The following is a 20,772-nucleotide window of genomic DNA, read 5'->3' as shown; positions in this document are numbered from 1 at the left end:
GAAACAATGAATGAACACTGAGTTGGACCCCAGTTGCCCTGGTTGAAAGAGAGCTTAGCAAGTTTCCTAACCTGTTCCAAGTTAGGCACACATGCTAGAATGCAAAACAATGAGAAGACATTGTTGATGCACTAAGCACCTTGAAACCTTTCAACTTAACCTTAGGATAGAATATATCCTACATATTTAAGTAGTCAAAGTCTTTAATTTCCCATCAGTCATTTCTTTCCAACACTAATAAAGATGAACAATGATAACTCTTACATTTAATTACCTAGAGTTAAAAAAAGATCTTGTAACATGGTACATATTTCAGTAATTTTACCTCAAATAATTAATTTAAGACTTTGTGAAAATGAATTTAATTAGTAATGAAGTGAGGGCAAGATCCTGAACATCTGAGAGTTACAGGAAGCTCTGTGGAGTGACAAGGAGACCACTAAGGAGATGAGACACATTCAGGAGTGTCCCGTGGGGACCACGCGAGTCCTGGACAAGTGTAATTTTGAGAAAATATGTAACCTCCATGAGAAATCTTACTCTTGGTACACAGTGCTCCACAGATATTGCCTAAAAACACTTAGGTTTGCACATTAACACTCAGAAACCAGGAAAAGTATAATCACAACAAGAGATTTTATTAATTCTTAATGATACTTAAATCCATGAACTCTGTAAAAGCTGTGTGCTGCCAATACTACTGTTTTGACTAGGTTTTAGAGTTTGATATACCACATGCTAAAAAGGCACATAAAACCCCAGATGCCCTGTATTCTATATGTTCCAAGGTTTCTGAAGACTCTGGAAGGAGAAAGATCAAGTGAATACACGGTACTATGGAAAGAAGAACCAGAGAACAGAGCTTGTGAACAGAAATGCGCAAACGTAGCTGCAAATGGCAGCCACATCACTGCTAAAACAAAAGGAAATGCAAAATGACTGAAAAAACTCGGAAAGATAAAATGGAATTTGATAAAGAACTTCATCACCCAACAGGAAAGATGCTTACTGCCAAGTCTGAGTTGCTTTACGTGGTCCTGTCTGGAATTCCCTCTGCATCTGCTGCAGCAGGGGACTATTTGACTAACCAGACCTAGAAGAGGGAGCTCCTTGGCCCCAAAACAGTGCTGCTGAGAGAGGAGCACGCATTTTGAATAGGCTGCTCACTGGGGAAAAACAGTCCTCAGTCATCAGGCCCAGCCAGGCTTCTCGGTTTCCATTCGCGTCACTCATATCACTGTTTTTATTCTTTGGCCTTCTGCAAAGATCATGGCTGCCAGCCAGCTCTGAGGGCTAATCTGTAAGTACCAGCCATGATGTCTCAGATGGCAGAGTCCATAACCAATCTCTGACTCTGCCCCAATAATGCTCTAGTATTCCCAGGCCCTCCCAATGAGAGCAGTTGAATCCCTGTTTTGTCTTTATTATGATGCTGTAACTCAACACTCACTGAGTCCAGCCTCCACTCACAGTAAACATCTCTCTTGCTGAGTACATTGCATGAACTACTTTATACAATCCTTGAAATACCTTTGGGACATCAAAAAGGAATCAATAACTGCAGTTTTTAGCCAGTGAAACTGAGGCTGCAGAGGTGAGCTTACTTGTCCTAGAGACACATAACAGTGATAGGCAAAGATCTCATTTAAAGTCTTTGATAAGCAAAGATGTATACTTACTATATCTAATCATTCTTATTGAATTAATGATTCATTTAAATCCTGATTTAAGAAAATTTAAGAAAATACAGACAACATTGGCTTCATTTTTACTGTAAGATCCCATAACTATAACTAATAATATAATTATGGAGTTTCTTACTATGACAAGGCACCATCCTCACTGTTTGGAGCAGTCTCTTCCAATCACAATCACCTATGAGTTGGGTCTAGCTGCTCTCCCCATTTTGCAGAGGAGCAGATGGAGGAACAGAGATGCCTGATAACTTGCCCGTCTATGAAATGGCAGAGCCAACATCTGAACCTGTTCCTCTGATCTGAGTTCACACTCTTCACCGCCTTTTCTGGGTCTGTATACAGGGGCATTTTCCTTTAATGAGTTGAGCTTTGTGGCTATCACAGAAACAGGGTTGGTCTGGCTGACATGCTCTTCTGAAATCAGCTGAGTTCTCCAGGTAATGCAATTTCTGTAATTTGCAAAGTACCCACTAGATGGGCATGGTGTCTTGTTCAAATTATTTGTCTTGAGGTTTCTTCCAACACAGAAAGCAAAAACAGGAAAACAAAACAAAACCAAATAACATATTCCTTCTGCTTTTTAGCAACCTGTAATTTCTTAAAGATTTATTTATATATTTGGAAGGCAGAGGAACAAAGGCAGAGGTCGAGAGAGACAGAGAGAAGTCTTCCATCCACTGGTTCACTCCTCACATGGCTGTAACAGCGGAACTAGGCTAATGCAAAGGCAGGAGCCTGGAGCTTCTTCTGGTCTCCCATGTGGGTGTAGGGGCTCAAGGACCTGGGCCATTCTCTACTGCTTTCCCAGACCATAGCAGAGAGCTGGATCAAAAGTTGGGCAGCTGGACTCCAACTGGCACCCATATGAGATGCCAGCACTGTAGGCAGCAGCTTTATTGGCTACGCCAAAGCACTGGCCCCAGCAACCTATATTTTTATTCTAGATGAATCACTATCAAATAAGACTGATCTCTCTCTCTCTCTCCCCCTTCTTTCTCTCTCTTTCTCTCCCTCGATCCCTTCCTCCCTCCCTCCCTCCCTCCCTCTCTCCTCCCTATCTCTAACTTTCTTTTTGCTTTTCAATGACTTAAGATGTTCTATTTCATTTTGTGATGATTTGTGCCTTATAATGCAAATCTTTTACATTGTAAATTTTTTAAAGGAAAATGATGGATGATGTCCATTCATTCTTACATAGTGTCCCTTGCAGCCTTGACTACATAGGCTTGTAAGTAGGAAGGGACCAATGAACATTTTCAAAGCCAATCAAAATACTCTCTAATCAATATTTAAAGGAAGAGAATGCACAGATTTCAGGATTGAGAAAAACATACACACACTCACCTTATTAAAAATGTCACTAGTGGGGCCTGTTTTGTGGTACACTGAATGCCAGCATTCCATATAGAATGGGAGCACAGGCTTGAGTCCTGGCTACTTGCTTCCTATCCAGATCGCTTCTAATGTGCCTGGGAGGGCACCAGAGCATGGTCCAAATGCTGTACCCATGTGGGAGACCCAGATGGGTTCCAGGCTCCTGGCTGTGGGCTGGACTACCTCTGACCATTCTGGCCATTTAGGAAGTGATCCAGCAAGATGGAAGATCTGTATCACTCTACCTTTCAAATACATAAATTTAAAAATTGTCATTGGTAATGATGTCTAATAGTTTTTTATGATGACTTTGTACTTTTGGCCACTTATACAATTTGTAGGCTTCTCAGAGACTTCTTCATTTCTTCTTTGGCATGCTTTAGCATCTGTAGTTAGATTCAGCCAAGTTCATCATGTTTAGTTTGATTCAAGTGCTACTTCCCTCCTCTATTTAAGGCCTCAGAGGGACAAACTGAAATTGCCTGGGTCTGCTATGCATCACAGTGTGTATTCAACTCTTGTCACTTAGACCCCTACTTTGTATGAGAAGTTCTCCATCATCCTGTTTACTCTACCAGTTCCTATCTCACTCTCTGGATGTCCCCAGCTAGGCCCCCTCTCTCTGGGCAGGAACTGCTTCCCTTCCCCTATTCCCAATTGCAATACGGCTTCCACTCTCCCAGCCCCAGGGCTATACTTGCGCTTGTTCTATTCCTCTTTGTAAAACTCAAATCTATAGGTTATAGCCAGCTCGGATTGCCTCATTTTCACATTAAACACCTAAATGCTGATTTCAGACTTTTCTTTTGAACATTCTAAAATACTTTAAACCAAGGATCGTTTGCATATTGGCAATTTCCTTAGTGCCTGAACTGCAAGTGATTTGATCAAAGGAAAGATAGGACCCCATCTTTGCCAGCAATTCTTAGAGGAACTGAAAATAAATTAATAGCGCTCCATCAGTCCTCCAGAAATGTATACTGTTCTTCAAAGCTATATTAAGTTAGTGATGGTGGCTAACAGAAACTTGGTCAATTCCAAATCATTTTGTTCTGATTTTTTTTTTTTTTTTTGACAGGCAGAGTGGACAGTGAGAGAGAGAGACAGAGAAAGGTCTTCCTTTTGCCGTTGGTTCACTCTCCAATGGCCGCCGCGGCCGGCGCACTGCAGCCAGCGCACCGCGCTGATCCGATGGCAGCAGCCAGGAGCCAGGTGCTTTTTCTTGGTCTCCCATGGGGTGCAGGGCCCAAGCACTTGGGCCATCCTCCACTGCACTCCCTGGCCACAGCAGAGAGCTGGCCTGGAAGAGGGGCAACCGGGACAGAATCCGGCGCCCTGACCGGGACTAGAACCCGGTGTGCCGGCACCGATTCTAAGCAACATGATTCCCAGTGAAAATGTTGACGGACCTTTGGGCCTTCTCTGCGAGAATGGATTAGATAGTACTGTCTGTAGGGCGAGCAGGAGGTAATCAGATTTTTCCTGATGTTGACATTGACTTTGCCAAGCATCAGAGATACTCAGTAAGGAAAGAATGTGAAGGTTTCTTCAGACATTTGTTAGAAACCTTGTAATGGGACTATTTTCTACTTTGTTCATTGAATCAATAGTGGAGGAAGTATGGGAAAGAAAAATAACTGTTTCTTTTTTCCTCAAAAAGCAGAGACATATTCACTTCTGGTTCAAGAATAGCCTGTTCTGTTTACCATGTGGAAGCAGTGGCCTGATCTTTGCATCTGTTGTGAACTGGGGCTGGGGGAGTGGAGCAAATCCCAGTGTTAATGTGTTCTAATGATTCTTTCTGGAGAATGGCAAGTTGCTTTTAAACCTTTCATAAATTACTATTGGCAGCCCATCTGGATTAGGAGCGGAACCAGATGGTATGCACTTGACAGTTTACTCTGTCTCATCAGAAAGGATCAGCTGACCATATTTTTCTTTTCGTCTGTGGACAAATTACACTTTAAACATGGGGGGGGGGGGGATCTCATCTTCAGCTTTATGCGTCTTTTAACAAGAACCTGAACAGTATCCCTTCATGCCTACAAATGTTTTTATTTTGGAAGAAACAATTGCTGCTTTCTAATTTTCATCTCTACTTTATTTTTTTTATTTTATTTATTTATTTATTTATTTTTTGACAGGCAGAGTGGACAGTGAGAGAGAGAGACAGAGAAAGGTCTTCCTTTTGCCGTTGGTTCACTCTCCAATGGCCGCCGCGGCCGGCGCACTGCAGCCAGCGCACCGCGCTGATCCGATGGCAGCAGCCAGGAGCCAGGTGCTTTTTCTTGGTCTCCCATGGGGTGCAGGGCCCAAGCACTTGGGCCATCCTCCACTGCACTCCCTGGCCACAGCAGAGAGCTGGCCTGGAAGAGGGGCAACCGGGACAGAATCCGGCGCCCTGACCGGGACTAGAACCCGGTGTGCCGGCACCGATTCTAAGCAACATGATTCCCAGTGAAAATGTTGACGGACCTTTGGGCCTTCTCTGCGAGAATGGATTAGATAGTACTGTCTGTAGGGCGAGCAGGAGGTAATCAGATTTTTCCTGATGTTGACATTGACTTTGCCAAGCATCAGAGATACTCAGTAAGGAAAGAATGTGAAGGTTTCTTCAGACATTTGTTAGAAACCTTGTAATGGGACTATTTTCTACTTTGTTCATTGAATCAATAGTGGAGGAAGTATGGGAAAGAAAAATAACTGTTTCTTTTTTCCTCAAAAAGCAGAGACATATTCACTTCTGGTTCAAGAATAGCCTGTTCTGTTTACCATGTGGAAGCAGTGGCCTGATCTTTGCATCTGTTGTGAACTGGGGCTGGGGGAGTGGAGCAAATCCCAGTGTTAATGTGTTCTAATGATTCTTTCTGGAGAATGGCAAGTTGCTTTTAAACCTTTCATAAATTACTATTGGCAGCCCATCTGGATTAGGAGCGGAACCAGATGGTATGCACTTGACAGTTTACTCTGTCTCATCAGAAAGGATCAGCTGACCATATTTTTCTTTTCGTCTGTGGACAAATTACACTTTAAACATGGGGGGGGGGGATCTCATCTTCAGCTTTATGCGTCTTTTAACAAGAACCTGAACAGTATCCCTTCATGCCTACAAATGTTTTTATTTTGGAAGAAACAATTGCTGCTTTCTAATTTTCATCTCTACTTTATTTTTTTTATTTTATTTATTTATTTATTTATTTTTTGACAGGCAGAGTGGACAGTGAGAGAGAGAGACAGAGAGAAAGGTCTTCCTTTGCCGTTGGTTCACCCTCCAATGGCCGCCGCGGCCAGCGTGCTGCGGCCGGCGCACCGCGCTGATCCGATGGCAGGAGCCAGGAGCCAGGTACTTTTCCTGGTCTCCCATGGGGTGCAGGGCCCAAGCACCTGGGCCATCCTCCACTGCACTCCCTGGCCACAGCAGAGGGCTGGCCTGGAAGAGGGGCAACCGGGACAGAATCCGGCGCCCTGACCGGGACTAGAACCCGGTGTGCCGGCGCCGCTAGGCGGAGGATTAGCCTAGTGAGCCGCGGCGCCGGCCTTCATCTCTACTTTAAAAAACACCATTTGAACTACAGAAGTGAAATGCAGGTTTTTACAATCCATTTTTTTCTGATCTATGTTATATACTTTGAGAATTTCTTATCACCATTCTCTCTCTCTCCCTCTCCCTCTCTCTCTCTCTCTCTCTCACACACACACACACACACGCAATGATGTTGCCAAAAACTTGTTGAAAAATTGAACTAAATGATATGTTTATTTGAGTGCATAAAAATAAAATCTTATTAATCTGATAATACGGGAGACAGACTGTGCTACACTAAGAATCAGTAAGCACTTATTACTGGGGTGGTACAGAGACCACATGTATATTATGCATATCACAATATACATTTTCTTTTTTTAAAAAGACTGATTTATTTATTTGAAAGGCAGAGTTATGGGGGGGGGCGGAGAGGTGGAGGGCAAGACAGAGACAGGGGGAGAGAGAGAGAGAGAGATCTTCCATCTGCTGGTTCATTCCCTAAATGGCTACAACAGCCAGAGCTGAGCCCATTTGAAGCCAGGAGCTTTTTCTGGATCTCCCACGTGGGTGCAGGGACCCAAGCACTTGGGCTATTCTCTACGGCTTTCCCAGGCCATAGCAGAAAGCTGGATCAGAAGTAGAGCAGCTGCGATTTGAACTAGTGCCCATATGGGATGCTGGTAATGCAGGCAGTGACTTTACCCACTGCACCATAACACTAACCGCACAACATACATTTTCCAAGCACTTCATGAAGTACTCATAAATAACAATGAAGAGAGGCCAGCAGTGGCGCAGTGGGTAAAGCTGCCACCTTCAATGCCAGCATCCTGTATGGACACTGGTTGGAGTCCCAGCTATTCCCCCTCAGATCTAGCTCCCTACTAATGCACTTGGGAAAGCAGTGGAAGATGGCCCAAGTCCATCCACATAGGAAACTCGGATGAAGCTCCTGCCTTCAGTCTGACCCAGCACCAGCCACTGCAGCCAAATGGGGAGTGAACCAGTGAATGGATGGGAGATCTCTTGCCCTTGCCCTCTCCAATTCTGCTTTTCAAAGAAAATAAATCAATCCTTTAAAAAATAATAATGAAGAGGCCAGCACTATGGTGTAGCAAGTGAGGCCGCCGCCTGCAGTGCCAGCATCCCATATGGGTGCCAGTTCGAGTCCCGGCTGCTCCACTTCTGATCCAGCTCTCTTCTGTGGCCTGGGAAAGTAGTAGAAAATGGCCCAAGTCCTTGGGCCCCTGCACCCACATGGGAGACCCAGAGGAGGCTCCTGGCTCCTGTCTTCGGATCAGCAAAGCTCCAGCCATTGCAGTCAACCCAGGAGTGAGCCATCGGATAGAAGACCTCTCTCTCTCTCTCTCTCTCTGCCTCTTCTTCTCTCTCTAATGCTGAGTTTCAAGTAAATAAATACATCTTTAATAATAATAATAATAATAATAAAGAAACAGAAAAGCAAGTTAGGTGGGGCTGAAGCTACAGGACTCCTGAGTTCAGGTCCAGATGCATGTGGTGATGGGCAGAAGTTCCATTCCTGTGAGACCATAGAGATCAACCTATGTGAAGGAGTCTACCTGAACCAGGCAATGGTGGCTGGGGTTCTTTTCCCTTATAGAAAGAGGCTGAAAAATGTTGGCGCCATCTGCTGCTGAGAGGCCATGTAACCAGACAAAGCAGAGGAATCAGGAACCACACCAGGCCCTCCCCGCGCTTCCTAACAGCATCTCCTGGGAGTTTCAGCGACCCAGATCCAACAACAGATGACTGACTGGAGATGGCAGGCCCTTTGAGTCCAGGTGGTGCTACTGCAAATTGTTCAGCAGGAAGGAGCAAAGAGGAAGGGAGGAGGCAAGCAGAAGCAAGTCGAAGAACATACCCCTCTCACTCCAAATCAGAGTGCAAGACACAATTCCAACACAAATGCAGAAAAGCAATCCTGAAACAAATCTTTGACAAGAGATATGTGTACTCCAGCTGAAATTAAAAAAAAAAAAACAACTCTGAGACATAAAGAGAAATAAAAGAAAATGGGATATGAACAAAAATTAGAAACCTGCAAAGGATAGGTGTTGTGGTGTGGCCACTGGGGATGCTCATGTCCCATACTGCAGTGCCCATTCAAATCCTGGCACCTCTGCCGCTGATCCAGCTTCCTACCAGTGCATCCTGGGATGCAGCAGATGATAGCTCAAATCTACGACAGCTCCACCTGCACAAAGATCCGGATGGAGTTCCAGGCACACAGCTTCAGCCTCACCCACCCCTGGCGATTGCAGGCATTTTGGGAGTGAACCAGCTGATCAAAGATTTCTGTCTCTACCTCCTCCCCCCCACCGCCGCCCCAACACTGCCTTTCAAGTGGATGAAAATAAATACACACATACACGCATGTTATATACTTGTATATAATCTGGGTCCTACTTTTACCCAACATAATATTATGAAGATACCTTCTGTCTTTAAATATTCATTTAAAAGCATTTTGACATGGACTTAGAATACCCTATTATGGGTTTGTCCTTAAATTATTAAAATTCTCTCTGAATTCACAGAATATGGAGGTAGCATTCAGGTCTACACTATCCTGAACAGCACTGTGATGGGCCTTTGATTCATCAATAGGCCTTCTTACCACCTTTTCTTTTCTTCCTAAATCCTCTCATCCGGGAGAATTCCCCTCAATCCACAGGACAGGGATTTCTGCCCTTCAGTCATCCTGGCTCTCACTGCAGGTGTCTCACTCTGGGACCCCTGTCACTCTGCATCTCACCACCTGCATCAGAAGCGACACATGTGTGCAGATGAGTATCCGGCAGAGTTCTTATCGGACCTACGGTAGCCATCTTGGATTGAGTGGAGAACGTGAACCTTGGCACCTTCCATACTGAGAGCTCCAGAATGATAAAATCCTTCACGGTGTTAACGGGTCCAGACTATATTTCTGACATTTAATCAAAACTTCTAAAAACAACAACTTAATACAGACATACAAATATACAGAAAGTGGCTGAGTTACTGTCATAAGAACTCAACTTTGTGATTTCCTGAATTTTAGTATCCAATATTTATCATCTAAATGCATGATCCAATTCTTCAAATCAATCACTTTTGGGGCTGGCACTGTGGTCTAGTGGGTTAAGCATCTGCTTGTGGTGGCATTTCTTCATTATAAGGTTTCGAGGCTGGGGCTTTTGGGGATCGAATAAGAGCTTAAATAAGTTTGGACAATGGCTGGCATTGTGGCATAGAAGGTTGAACTGTCACTTGTAATGCGAGCATCCTATATGGGTTGGCTTGAGTCCCAGCTGCTCCACTTCCAGTCCAGCTCTCAGCTAATGTGTTTGGGAAAGAAGCAGGAGATGGCCCAAGTGCTTGGGTCCTTGCACCCACATGGGGGACCCAGAGGAAGTTCCTGGCTCCTGGCTTCAGATCAGCCCACCTCCAGCCACTGCAGCCATTTGTGGAGTGACCTGGGGAGCAAATGGAGGACTTCTCTGTCTGTCTCTGTCTCTCTCTGTGTAGCTCTGCCTTTCAAATAAATAAAACTTTTTAAAATCTTCATTTATTTATTTGAAAGACAGAATTACAGAGAAATAGCAAGAAACAGAGAAAGAGATCTTCCATCTATTGGTTCAATCCTCAAATGGCTGCAATGATCAGGGCTGGGTCAGGCCAAAGACAGGAGTTTGAAATTCCATCTGGGCCTCCCACGTGGGTGGCAGGGGTCCAAGCAAATGGGCCATCTTCTGCTGCTTTCTGAGGTGCATTAGCAGGGAGTTGGAGGAAAAGGAGAAGGCAGGACTCGACCTGGTACTCGTACAGAATGCCAGCATTGCAGGAAGTGGCTCAAACTGCTGCCCACAACGCTGGCCTCCAAATCAATTACTTCCAAGTTTTTAAATGTTCGATAGCGTTTACATGAAAGGAAATCCTAGATGAATCTCTTGGGCAAGGAAACTAAGCTTGTTTTGCTGGGAGTGGGGGCTGCCTTGTTTGTCTCCCACTTCAAGATCTTTCTATGTTCACTATGATAGGGCCTGTCCTTTAAAGCCATGCCAGGCTCTCAGTACCACAAATCCAGACACCTGACATGCAAACACCACCTAAAGAAGGGTCCGTTTCAGCCCTCCAGGTGACGTCATCATCTGGATGGGGAGATGGTTCTACAGCAAGACAGAGGAGACCATCCAAAGAGAACACTGTGTGGTAGGTATTCCGCCTGCTCACTTTGGCCTGCAGGTGTCGCCTTCTCACGCAGCTCAGTCCAGCAAATTCAACAACTACTCAGGGCCTTCCCAAACACACCCCATCCCTGACCTACCCTCATCACGCAGCTAGGAATGTTGTCTCCCTTCATTTGTTCCCATGACTGCCTCATGCTTGGAGCACACTCGTTACTGTGCATCTCCCCCACTGGTGGCTTCAGGAGACTTGGGGCCAAGTTTATACAACTTTGACTGCCCAGAGCCCCAGCACTGGGATACTTATACAATGATGTTTGAAAAGAATTGAAAGAAAGAAAAAGTTTGCAGGAAAGGTGAGACTTGGCTTGCAACTAGGTTGATGGAGTACATTTTAAATGCACTAGAGTGAAAAAGAATCCATATTAAATGAGCAGCCAGGCTCCTTGTGACTATGAAGGTTGAATGAGAGGAATAGAAAGACAGAGGGCCAGGACCTAACAGAGCAGTCCCCAGCGGCATTCCAGCAGCGACTACACCTCTTACTACTGTGAGACAAGCAGCAGAGCAAGGTCCTGAGCTTCTGTGTCCCAGTTTCCTCATCGGCAAAACAGGGAGAATGATAGTGGTAGCACCCAATCGAAGGGCAGCTGTGAGGACAGACTTCAGTAATGTATGCAAAACCTACAGATGTTTAGCGTTACTGCTAATAAGTCTTTAGACAGAGTCTCCACTCCATCCACCTCTCTGGTTTCACACTGTGCCCTTCTCCCCTTGCCACCCTCTGCTTAAGCCACACAGCCCTTCTTTCTGTCACCCCTTGCTGCTGCCCTGCTGGGTCCACTCATCTTACAGCTAACTGCATGGCAGCCTCTTTGTAAAGAGCGCTTCCCTGACCATTGTATGAAATGGTCCCCGAGAGTGCTCTCTACTCCACGTCACCCTGATATTTTCCATAGCACTCATTGCTGTGTAAGAGCATGTCATTATTTGATTCATTTAGGACTGATGCTTTCTTGCCACTAGAATATGAGATGCATGAAGACAGGGACTGCACTTCTAACACCAGACACTTGGAGACCTGGCTTACGAAAGATGCTCAAAGATATCTTCGGAATGAACGAATGAGTGAATGGGCCATGGTTTACCGGAAGTGCATTCCCGCCTATAACATCAACCAAGAGAAGAGTTGGGAAGCAACATAAATTAAACTCCTCTCTTTATTTCTCTGCAAATGTGACAATGTGAAAAATTTACACTAAGAAAGTAGCAAGTACTGAATCAAAACAGAAAACACAGAGTTACAAGCAAGCAAAACATTCTGTCAGGGTGAGTCTAATAAACTTAAGCCTACCATGACAAGGCAGAATGAAAACTGATACAGTCTTTTTTTCAGGGATAGAAAATGAGATAATGTCAAAGCAAGTTTACTTGTAAATTCTAAATTCTAGCAAAGAGAAAAGGTAAATGAATTCTTCACGAGGTAGCTTGGTCTTGCTGGGTGTGTATAGATTTTTGAACTTGGAACTGGTGGCTGCACTGAAAAAATGCAAAACAGAAAGTAGGTTCCCCATGTTTGTCCCATTAAGGAAACTTGACCCTTACACAAAGTCCTAGGTCCAGCACTCTGAATCCCTGCTGTTTCTGGTGGCTTAGCCTGCTTGGTGGCAGGCTCCTGTTGGTCTATCTTTAGACTTGGCACCCAAGGATGATGGCAACAAGGCCTTGGAGGAGATTAGGAAGGCTGGAAATCAGGACCTTTCGATTCCACTGTGGGTCCAGGTTTGATCACGATCACCTACCATTATAGGCAACCTGCAACATGACTAAGAGCAAAAGGACGCACTAAACACCTTTCAAATCAAGGTGCATTTGGTATGTGACAGACGCTATTCCCTGAACAGATAACAACTATTCAATAATGACTTGAAATCATCACCAGATTACAGGTAAGAAATGGAAAAATCCAGGAAACATACAAATAATTACTATTTATTTGGTGAGGCTGCTCAAACTTCAAATGTATTTGATTCCAGGATAGAATAACGGTGTGAATCTCTGCCTAACAAGTAATAATTATGCACAATAACAAAAAAAAATCCCAGATTTACTGAGAAGCTTCATCTCAGACAGATGTGAACTTCCAAGATTCCATTTATTTTTACTAATAGAAAAAAATCCAATGAAATATCTGACATAACTACCTGTGGCAATACTAAATTGTGCCTTTTACTATCATAAGATAAATATTTACTTTTTCTTTTTCAAATGTAACCTTCCCTAGTTAGTGAAAATGAGCATGACAATTGGGTACCACTAACTGTTGTAATCATTTAAGATAACCATGTGACTCTTAGTATTTTGTTTTTAAACCTCTTCCTAAAAAGGTTTCTTTTAAAAAAAAAAAAAGTAAGTTAGTCAATTATTTATTGGACACTCTCTATATGCCAAGAGTTAGTGCTAACTCATTTGATCAAAAAATATTCCATGAAATATACATCTCTGTTTCCCACTTACAAAACTGAGGTTCAGAGAAATTAGGTTCAAAAGTCATGGCACTGTTTGGGCTCTCAGAACGCATGAAATCAAAATCCTTTCACACGAACTCTTAAAATTTTTCCAGTGTCTGGTAATAACAACTAACAACTGTAGCATTCTACGTTCTAGTAGTGGCATGGCTGGCCTTCAGAAGTCCAGGTAGCTATTGTGATGCCTAAAAGCATTTACCTTGTCCTGTTGAAATTTGTATTCCCAATGACATCATTTATTTAATATTGATTTATTTATGGGGGTAGGGGGGAGAGATGAGGGGGAGAGAGAGGGAGGAAAAGACCGAGCTAAAACTCCTGTCCACTGATGTAGTCTACAAGGGCTCACCATGAATGGGAGACTGAACCATCGAGCTGTGAGCTCAATCCAGGCTTCTGCATGGGTGACAGGGACCCAATTATTTGAGCTATCACTGTTGCCTCCCAGGGTCTGCATAACAGGAAGTTGGCACCAGGAGTTGGACAGAAGCACTCTGAACTGGAATACATGCAACCTAACAGGCCCCTAACCACTAGGTCAACACCTACCCACCCACCACTCATTTTTTTTATCACTGCTTAAACTCTCTCTTCACTCCAGCAGTGGTTGTGATTCTAAATTTCCTATATTTATTAAATAAAAGCTTCCTATAAAAAATTTCCTTGGGTTCTTCTTCTTTTCTGAGGTAATGACCCAAGTCCTTGAGCAGATGAATCTTTAGATGAGGAAGGTAAGCAAGTCCCAAACGCAATAATGCATATGATTGAGATCAGGCACCATGTATGGGACTAGTTTGCAACTGAGATTCCAATACATTTCAGTTCCATTTTTAATGGATTTCTAAGTTATATACACCTTCTAAATAAAAAATGTCCTTTGCCAAGAAACAATTTCACTTTAACTTCAAATCCTGCTGCTGCTAAATGGAAGTAGTATTGATTTGTAAAATATTATGAAATCTCAGGGCAACCAAATGCCTTAGAACCACTATGAAAGCTTAAATACCTAAGATGTTGGCAGAAATCATATTGTGAATTATTTTATAATCCAGTTACCTGACCATTAATTCAAGTTTCTTTTTTTCTTTGTTTTTCTTTCTTTTTTTTTTTTTTTTTTTTTTTGACAGACAGAGTGGACAGTAAGAGAGAGAGACAGAGAGAAAGGTCTTCCTTTTGCTGTTGGTTCACCCTGGCCACAGCAGAGAGCTGGCCTGGAAGAGGGGCAACTGGGACAGAATCTGGTGCCCCGACCGGGACTAGAACCCGGTGTGCCGGCGCCGCAAGGCGGAGGATTAGCCTATTGAGCCGCGGCGCCAGCCTAATTCAAGTTTCTTGAAGTAGTGCTAATTATTGTTTATTCTATTAAGATCCAGTTTGCATTCCCAAAAACAGAACTATAGATGTCCCTTTGAAAAACAGTGTATATGTAAAAATTAAAACCAAAAAGGACAAAGGAGGCAAAAAGAATCAGACTACTTCAGTAGACAAATGTATCTACTAGGACAAAATGAATGACTGAAAATGCTCAGTAAATGCCAAGGAGAGAATGTGTATAAAATAAAAGCATTATGCTATATATTTAAGTATTAAAATTAATTACCTATTAGAGCAAATATGATTAATTACAGCTGTCAAAATATTTAGCCAGTTTTCTAACTCCAGAATTAAGTATCAAAACCAAAAATAGAAATTTAGTTTCTAGTCAACAAGCAGAGACTAGATTTATCTTCATGCTTTAAATAATCAGAAAAACAGACAATATTTGAAACAATTTTTAGACACTAAAAAATAGGCAGCACAGGACAGATCAGAAACAATTGAGATAAAACTTAGATTGCAACGGCTTATTACCTGGGAGGTAATTTCCAGGCCAAATCTTGGAGAGGTAGAACCCAAACAGAACCCAAATAAAGCCCAGATTTCTTGAGGAGTTGAGAAGACTGGGATCAGACTTGGGGAAGCCATGACACCTAGAATTGTTGGGACCATTGGGCAGAAAGAGAACGCCAGGGCTCTGGGGAGGGGTCCTTGACTCATACTGACCTAGCCAGGCATGAAAGGAATCTTCCCAGGACCAGGGAAGCATCACAAGCAAAGAGTAGCCTGACCAGAGAGACTGGTGGTGCTTTGATGACATGGAACCAGTCCCCATCTTACAACTAAAGACCTCATCACCCAAAAGAGGCATCATATGGCCCAACGTCCAATAGGTAACCTGAGTCCAGGCACAGTAATACCCCACAGTATATCCTCTGCATGACCCAAGACATTTACACATTCTGGAAATGTGGACCTGTCGCAGGGAGGGGAGTAGGAGCCCCTGTCCCCATACTGGAGGCCTCAGGGGAGCACGCCGGGACTCACGCAGCCTGAAGGACAACACTATTACCTGACGCATGACTTGGAGCCAAGCTAAAGAAACTTAGGAGCTACAATTGTTATCCTTTAGTTTTTCAAAGGGGAAAAATCATTTGCCCTTCTCATGGCTTCAACTTTTTGGCTCTTACTAGAGGATCTCGGATTATTTCTAATCTTAGTTTTGCATGGTTTCCCAGCAACCATAACAGGCCTGGATTAACTACCTCTGTCTGGACTCAGATGTCTTATGGAGAGAAAATTCCCCAGAGTTACCAAATCAACACTTTTAAACACATCTAAAATAGAACAGAACAAGGCCTCCGATATATGATAAATTTGCCATATCCTATGTATTTCATTGAATTTAGTATCTTTGAGTCTCAAGGAAATTCACAGAGATGCAAAATGAAGAACCAGGATTAATTCATTTGCACAAATCTGTTTGTGGTCTCTCTCTATCCAAGTATGAGCTCTGCCTTCATTGCTTCCTAGCCAACACGGATGCCAGGAACCATCACGCCCAGTCTCCTAACTCCCACCCCTTTAAGTGTCCTTGCTTGTCTTTTTTGATAGCAAATCAGTCACTCACTAAAATTAACTCACTGAATTGAGGGAGCGGCACAGGTTCCAATCACAAGACTCATGAGGGAATTTGCTTCTGCACTAGATAATGCCTTGTTGGTATTGTCTTAAGAGGTTTCTTTTCAGAAAATTTCAGGTCTGGGGCAGAAAGTAGCTATCACCTGCATGTAGCTCCCCAGCTGACTGAAGCCCACATGGCCATCAAAAAAATTCTCTAAGGAACACAATATTTCTGACCAATCAAAGGAAGGCAGTGAGCATGCCAACCAACGAGGAGCCTGGTGTCTGGACGGTGGTGTTTATCAAGTTCCCATTCCTTTAGGTGCCCCTCTTTGCCTCTACAGCATCCGATGTCTTGGTAACTGGCAGAGCTGGAACTGCCACAGCCCTGTTACGAAAGTGCTTTGGCTCCCAGCCACTTTCACCAGTAAGCCCACATAAGCCACGAGGGGGCGTGGTTAGACGTGGATGCGAATGTGTGGATGGTGGTGGGTGTTCGTGTATGTCTGCGTGCATGTCTGATTGCATCCACAGACACGAGGGCAGACACCGCTTGTGGCCTGACTGCTCTCGCACGCTACTGGTTGTTTGTGTATTTCTCACCACCACCGAGTAAAAGGATAAACCTACAAACAACTCGGAGTTGTTCCCTGACCTGTTGGAATCCCAATCTGCTTGTCCACGAACCAAGCTCTGGACACACATTGAACATCCACCTCTCATGCCAGCTTCAACCCCAACCCCTGGAGGAGCCCAGGAATTAGGTGACAGTTTCATGGTTCCTTGCTCTGTGCAATGCAAAAAAACAAAAACAAAAAATAAACAAAAAAACACCTCCTTTCTTCTGCCACCCCAATGTCAGTGATGGAATTTCTGACTGTCAGGCAAGCGGACCCAGTCTTGCGGGTTCTAGAGCAGTCCCTCCAACCAGTTTTGGGGGTGGTTCTATATCAGCCCCAGTTACCTTTTTGTTAAAGGGAAACATTAATAGTCCGTGCCCGGTGGCATTGCTGGGAGGATTACTGAGATGATATTTCCCAAAGTTCTTGCCAGGGAACCTGGCACGTGTGGGCTCTTGTTATTAATAACATCTTCCTTTACTTGGGATTTTGTTTGGAGGGGTCATGAGTGAAAGGGAATTTTAGCACCTTTTCTTATTCCCCCAGAAAGGAAAGAAGAACAGGAAAGACGAATGGCTCATGATCTAAGAGAGAAAAACACCCCCTGCGGGGCCTGGGTACAGGAGAGGAATTGAGAACTCAGCTCTGTTTCTTGTTTTGTTCATTCCCTCTCTCCTCCTTGGAAAGAGCAGAGAGAAAGCTTTAGCATCTCTAAGTCCTCACGCTCAGAATAAGGCCTCACTTTTGGATGAGCAATGTATTCAGGATCACTGTTGACCAAAATTCAATAGATCTTTTCAAACCATATTATAATGCGGTAAATCATCAGAAGCAGGGCAGGGGTGTGGAAGGCGGCAGGAATCATGCAACTTATTTGTAAGATTGTGGGAACTGTGAAAAAGCTTGCTACATTGAGGGAGAAATAGGCTTGACTCACCTGCAGGAGTCTACTTGGCTGATTAAGGTTTGTCCTTTTTGCAAAGCATCAGCTGTGCAGGCTTTAATTTCGTGGTGTAATTCCTCATGCCTCGCTGCCAAGACAGGCAGGCTTAAACCCTCTGCTTTAAGGAGCTTAAGGTAAGCTTCAACTCTTCCAAGTACATCAAATGCCTGCCAAAGAAAACAGACTTTCATTTTCTGCTTTTCTAGTTTAAAGTCTACATTCATGTGGATGCGAAACACTAGCCATTAAACCAGGTCATTCAGTTTATTCGTTTGATCAGAACAAAATACAACAATCTTAGTCTTGGAAAACAGCTGGAGAATTTTAAGGCTCCATTCTGGGGAAAGGATCACAGCTCAGTCCTGCACAAGTAAATGTCAACACCATAAAATTACCAAAACAGTTCATGTTGAGAATGTATCTATACAGTCCACCGTTATAACTGCATGGAATTTGCAGAGCCTGGTTTACTTTTTGTAAATTCTGTACTGCGTGCAAGTAATGCATGAGCCATTTAAAAATATTATGCAACCTCTCATGACCTGAATGTCTCAGTACAATTCTTAAAAAGAAGTTTCCCAATAAATTCCAATTGGAACCTAAGAAACTACAAGGAAATAGTCAAAAAATTACCAATATACTTCTCTCCCCTTTCTTTCAACTATAAGACTTTCAGCCCACTCCAGTGAAGGCATCCATCTGGCTACAGAGGAGATTAGAATTTGATTCTGAAGCAGTTCAAAGAGTAAAACCAAAGTAATATTTAGTTTCTCGTATGCAAAATAGGATTATGCAGAAACAACACAGCCTTGCAAACCAAGATATTGTCTTGAGAGAGGATTTTTAAACTCCATTATTATTATTTTTTTTTTGACAGGCAGAGTGGACAGTGAGAGAGAGAGACAGAGAGAAAGGTCTTCCTTTGCCGTTAGTTCACCCTCCAATGGCCGCCGCGGCCAGCGCACTGCGGCCAGCGCAATGCACTGATCCAAAGCCAGGGGCCAGGTGCTTCTCCTGGTCTCCCATGGGGTGCAGGGCCCAAGCACCTGGGCCATCCTCCACTGCACTCCCTGGCCACAGCAGAGAGCTGGCCTGGAAGAGGGGCAACCGGGACAGAATCTGCCGCCCCAACCGGGACTAGAACCCGGTGTGCCAGCACCGCAGGCAGAGGATTAGCCTATTGAGCCGTGGTGCCAGCCCAAACTCCATTATTTTCTCTCTTTATTAGCAGATCAACCACCCAACATGGGGGAGTAGGTTTACAGAATTAACAAGAGTGGAGAGGAGCTTTCCATTGGCCATGAAGCCTTGGTTGGTATTAAGATGGAAGAACACACATCTAATCAAGACAGAAAAGAGGACTGTGTGGTATGGTACAAGGAAGAAACGAGGGAGGAAGCAGAATGTCATGGTCCTCACAGGCCTCCTGATAGCTCACTTCAGAGTCTGGGTCTGGGGAGCTGATGAACCAGCGAAGTCGACGCAAAGCTGAGCAGCAAGGAGTCCTGCCAGGGTGCTCTTCAGTACTACGGGAAGAAGCCACCTCACTAGTGCACCATCAGGAGAACAGTCCCATCACAGAAAGCTGGGCAGTGAGCAGAGTCAGGAAGGGCCTCGAAGTCCAGCCTTCTTAGACTGCTGAATTAGAAGTCCCTGACTTTGGCAGCTCCCTACCCCAGAGCAGGAATGGTGAGAGGATCCCACAGCAGACCTAGGGAAGGATTCCAGAACCTGAGAAATGAGAACAGAGGGGCTTCTGGGGGAGGCCAAAGGAGCATGGCGGAGCTGCCGCTGAGGGAACACAGTCCAAGCCCAGTGCAGAGGCCACAGCTGTGAAACTGTGCAATGTACCCACACCCTGCACCTGGTTGTCATTTTAGGGAATAAGCTTGCTGGTGGAATAACTGGTCGAAACTGGAATTTACAGATGAACTCTCTGAAACACTGTCCTTACTTACATGGTGATATTCTGTTCTGTTCTGCCACCAGCGTCCTCATGTCTCCCCAGTCTGCTCTATGTTCAAAATAAAACCCCTCCACTTACTTAGCAGCTGAAATGAATAACTGCAGTTTAATGAATGTGCTTGCTTCTCGACTCCGCTACACAGTACTTCTGATTCAGTTAACAAATATTGAAGACCTTCTGGGTTCCAGACACACTGTTCCTAGCCCTTGAGGGAGACAGGAGTGATCCCTAGTACATGACTGACTGGAAAACAGTGTCTCAGAGTGGTTAAATGCACCAAGTAACACATACCTTTAAGTGGCAGATCTGGGACTCAAAATCTAGTTCTATCCTAAAGCCCTTGCTGATCAAATATGACTAATCCATGTGGCACAGGATACTATGAGAGGCTTAAGGATGATGGGCTCTGGGGTAGGCATTCGGCACACCGCTTAAGTTGCACTTTGGATGCCCACAGCCCACACGGAAGGTCTGAGTGCAAGTACCCACTCTGCTCTCTATTTCAGCTTTCTGCTGCTGCACACACGGCAGCGTCAGGGCATGGCTCAAGTTCTTGTGTCTCCGCCACCCACGTGAGGGACCTGAATGGAGTTCTCAACTCCTGCTTCAGCCTGGCCCAGCCCCAGCTACTTTATGCTTTTGGAGGAGGAAAAGGCACTTGGGAGATCTCTCCCCGACTTTCAAGCAAACAAACAAATAAATAACCATAAGCAAAGAAAGAAGAGATGTTTCAGAGAAGTCTTGCATGGAAAAGATGAGGATTTTTAAAAAAAAATTTTTAACTTTGTTGCTTCCCCTCTTCATGGAGGAGTGACACTAGACCCTGCGTTGTTCTTTCGTCTGCTCGGCCCTCCCCGGGTTTGCTGCTGGTTCTTCCCGGGTTGGCTACCGGCCCTTCCACCTCTGTGGAAGGGCGGTTCCCCCTAGCCACTTTCCCCACTTCCCTGGGGGAGCGGCACACCGCCAGCCGGCTCTCTCAGGGGCTGCACAG

General features: G+C 44.3%; 1 protein-coding gene across 2 annotated transcripts in view; it reads right to left on the bottom strand.

The window, feature by feature from the left end:
* CCDC141 (coiled-coil domain containing 141) overlaps positions 1 to 20,772 on the bottom strand; it is a 202,735-nt gene that overhangs the window by 60,319 nt on the left and 121,644 nt on the right. For both annotated transcript variants that reach the window (XM_070070578.2, XM_070070581.2), the window contains exon 8: positions 17,810 to 17,982. In XM_070070578.2, coding sequence (XP_069926679.1) covers positions 17,810 to 17,982 — 173 coding nt within the window. The remainder of the gene's footprint in view (positions 1 to 17,809; positions 17,983 to 20,772) is intronic.

The sequence above is a fragment of the Oryctolagus cuniculus genome, chromosome 3 (assembly GCF_051225735.1).
Source record: "Oryctolagus cuniculus isolate XC-2025 breed Fujian yellow rabbit chromosome 3, ASM5122573v1, whole genome shotgun sequence".
Taxonomy (NCBI): domain Eukaryota; kingdom Metazoa; phylum Chordata; class Mammalia; order Lagomorpha; family Leporidae; genus Oryctolagus; species Oryctolagus cuniculus.
The sequence above is the reverse complement of the archived record's forward strand: the minus strand, read 5'-3'. Positions and strand labels throughout refer to the sequence as shown.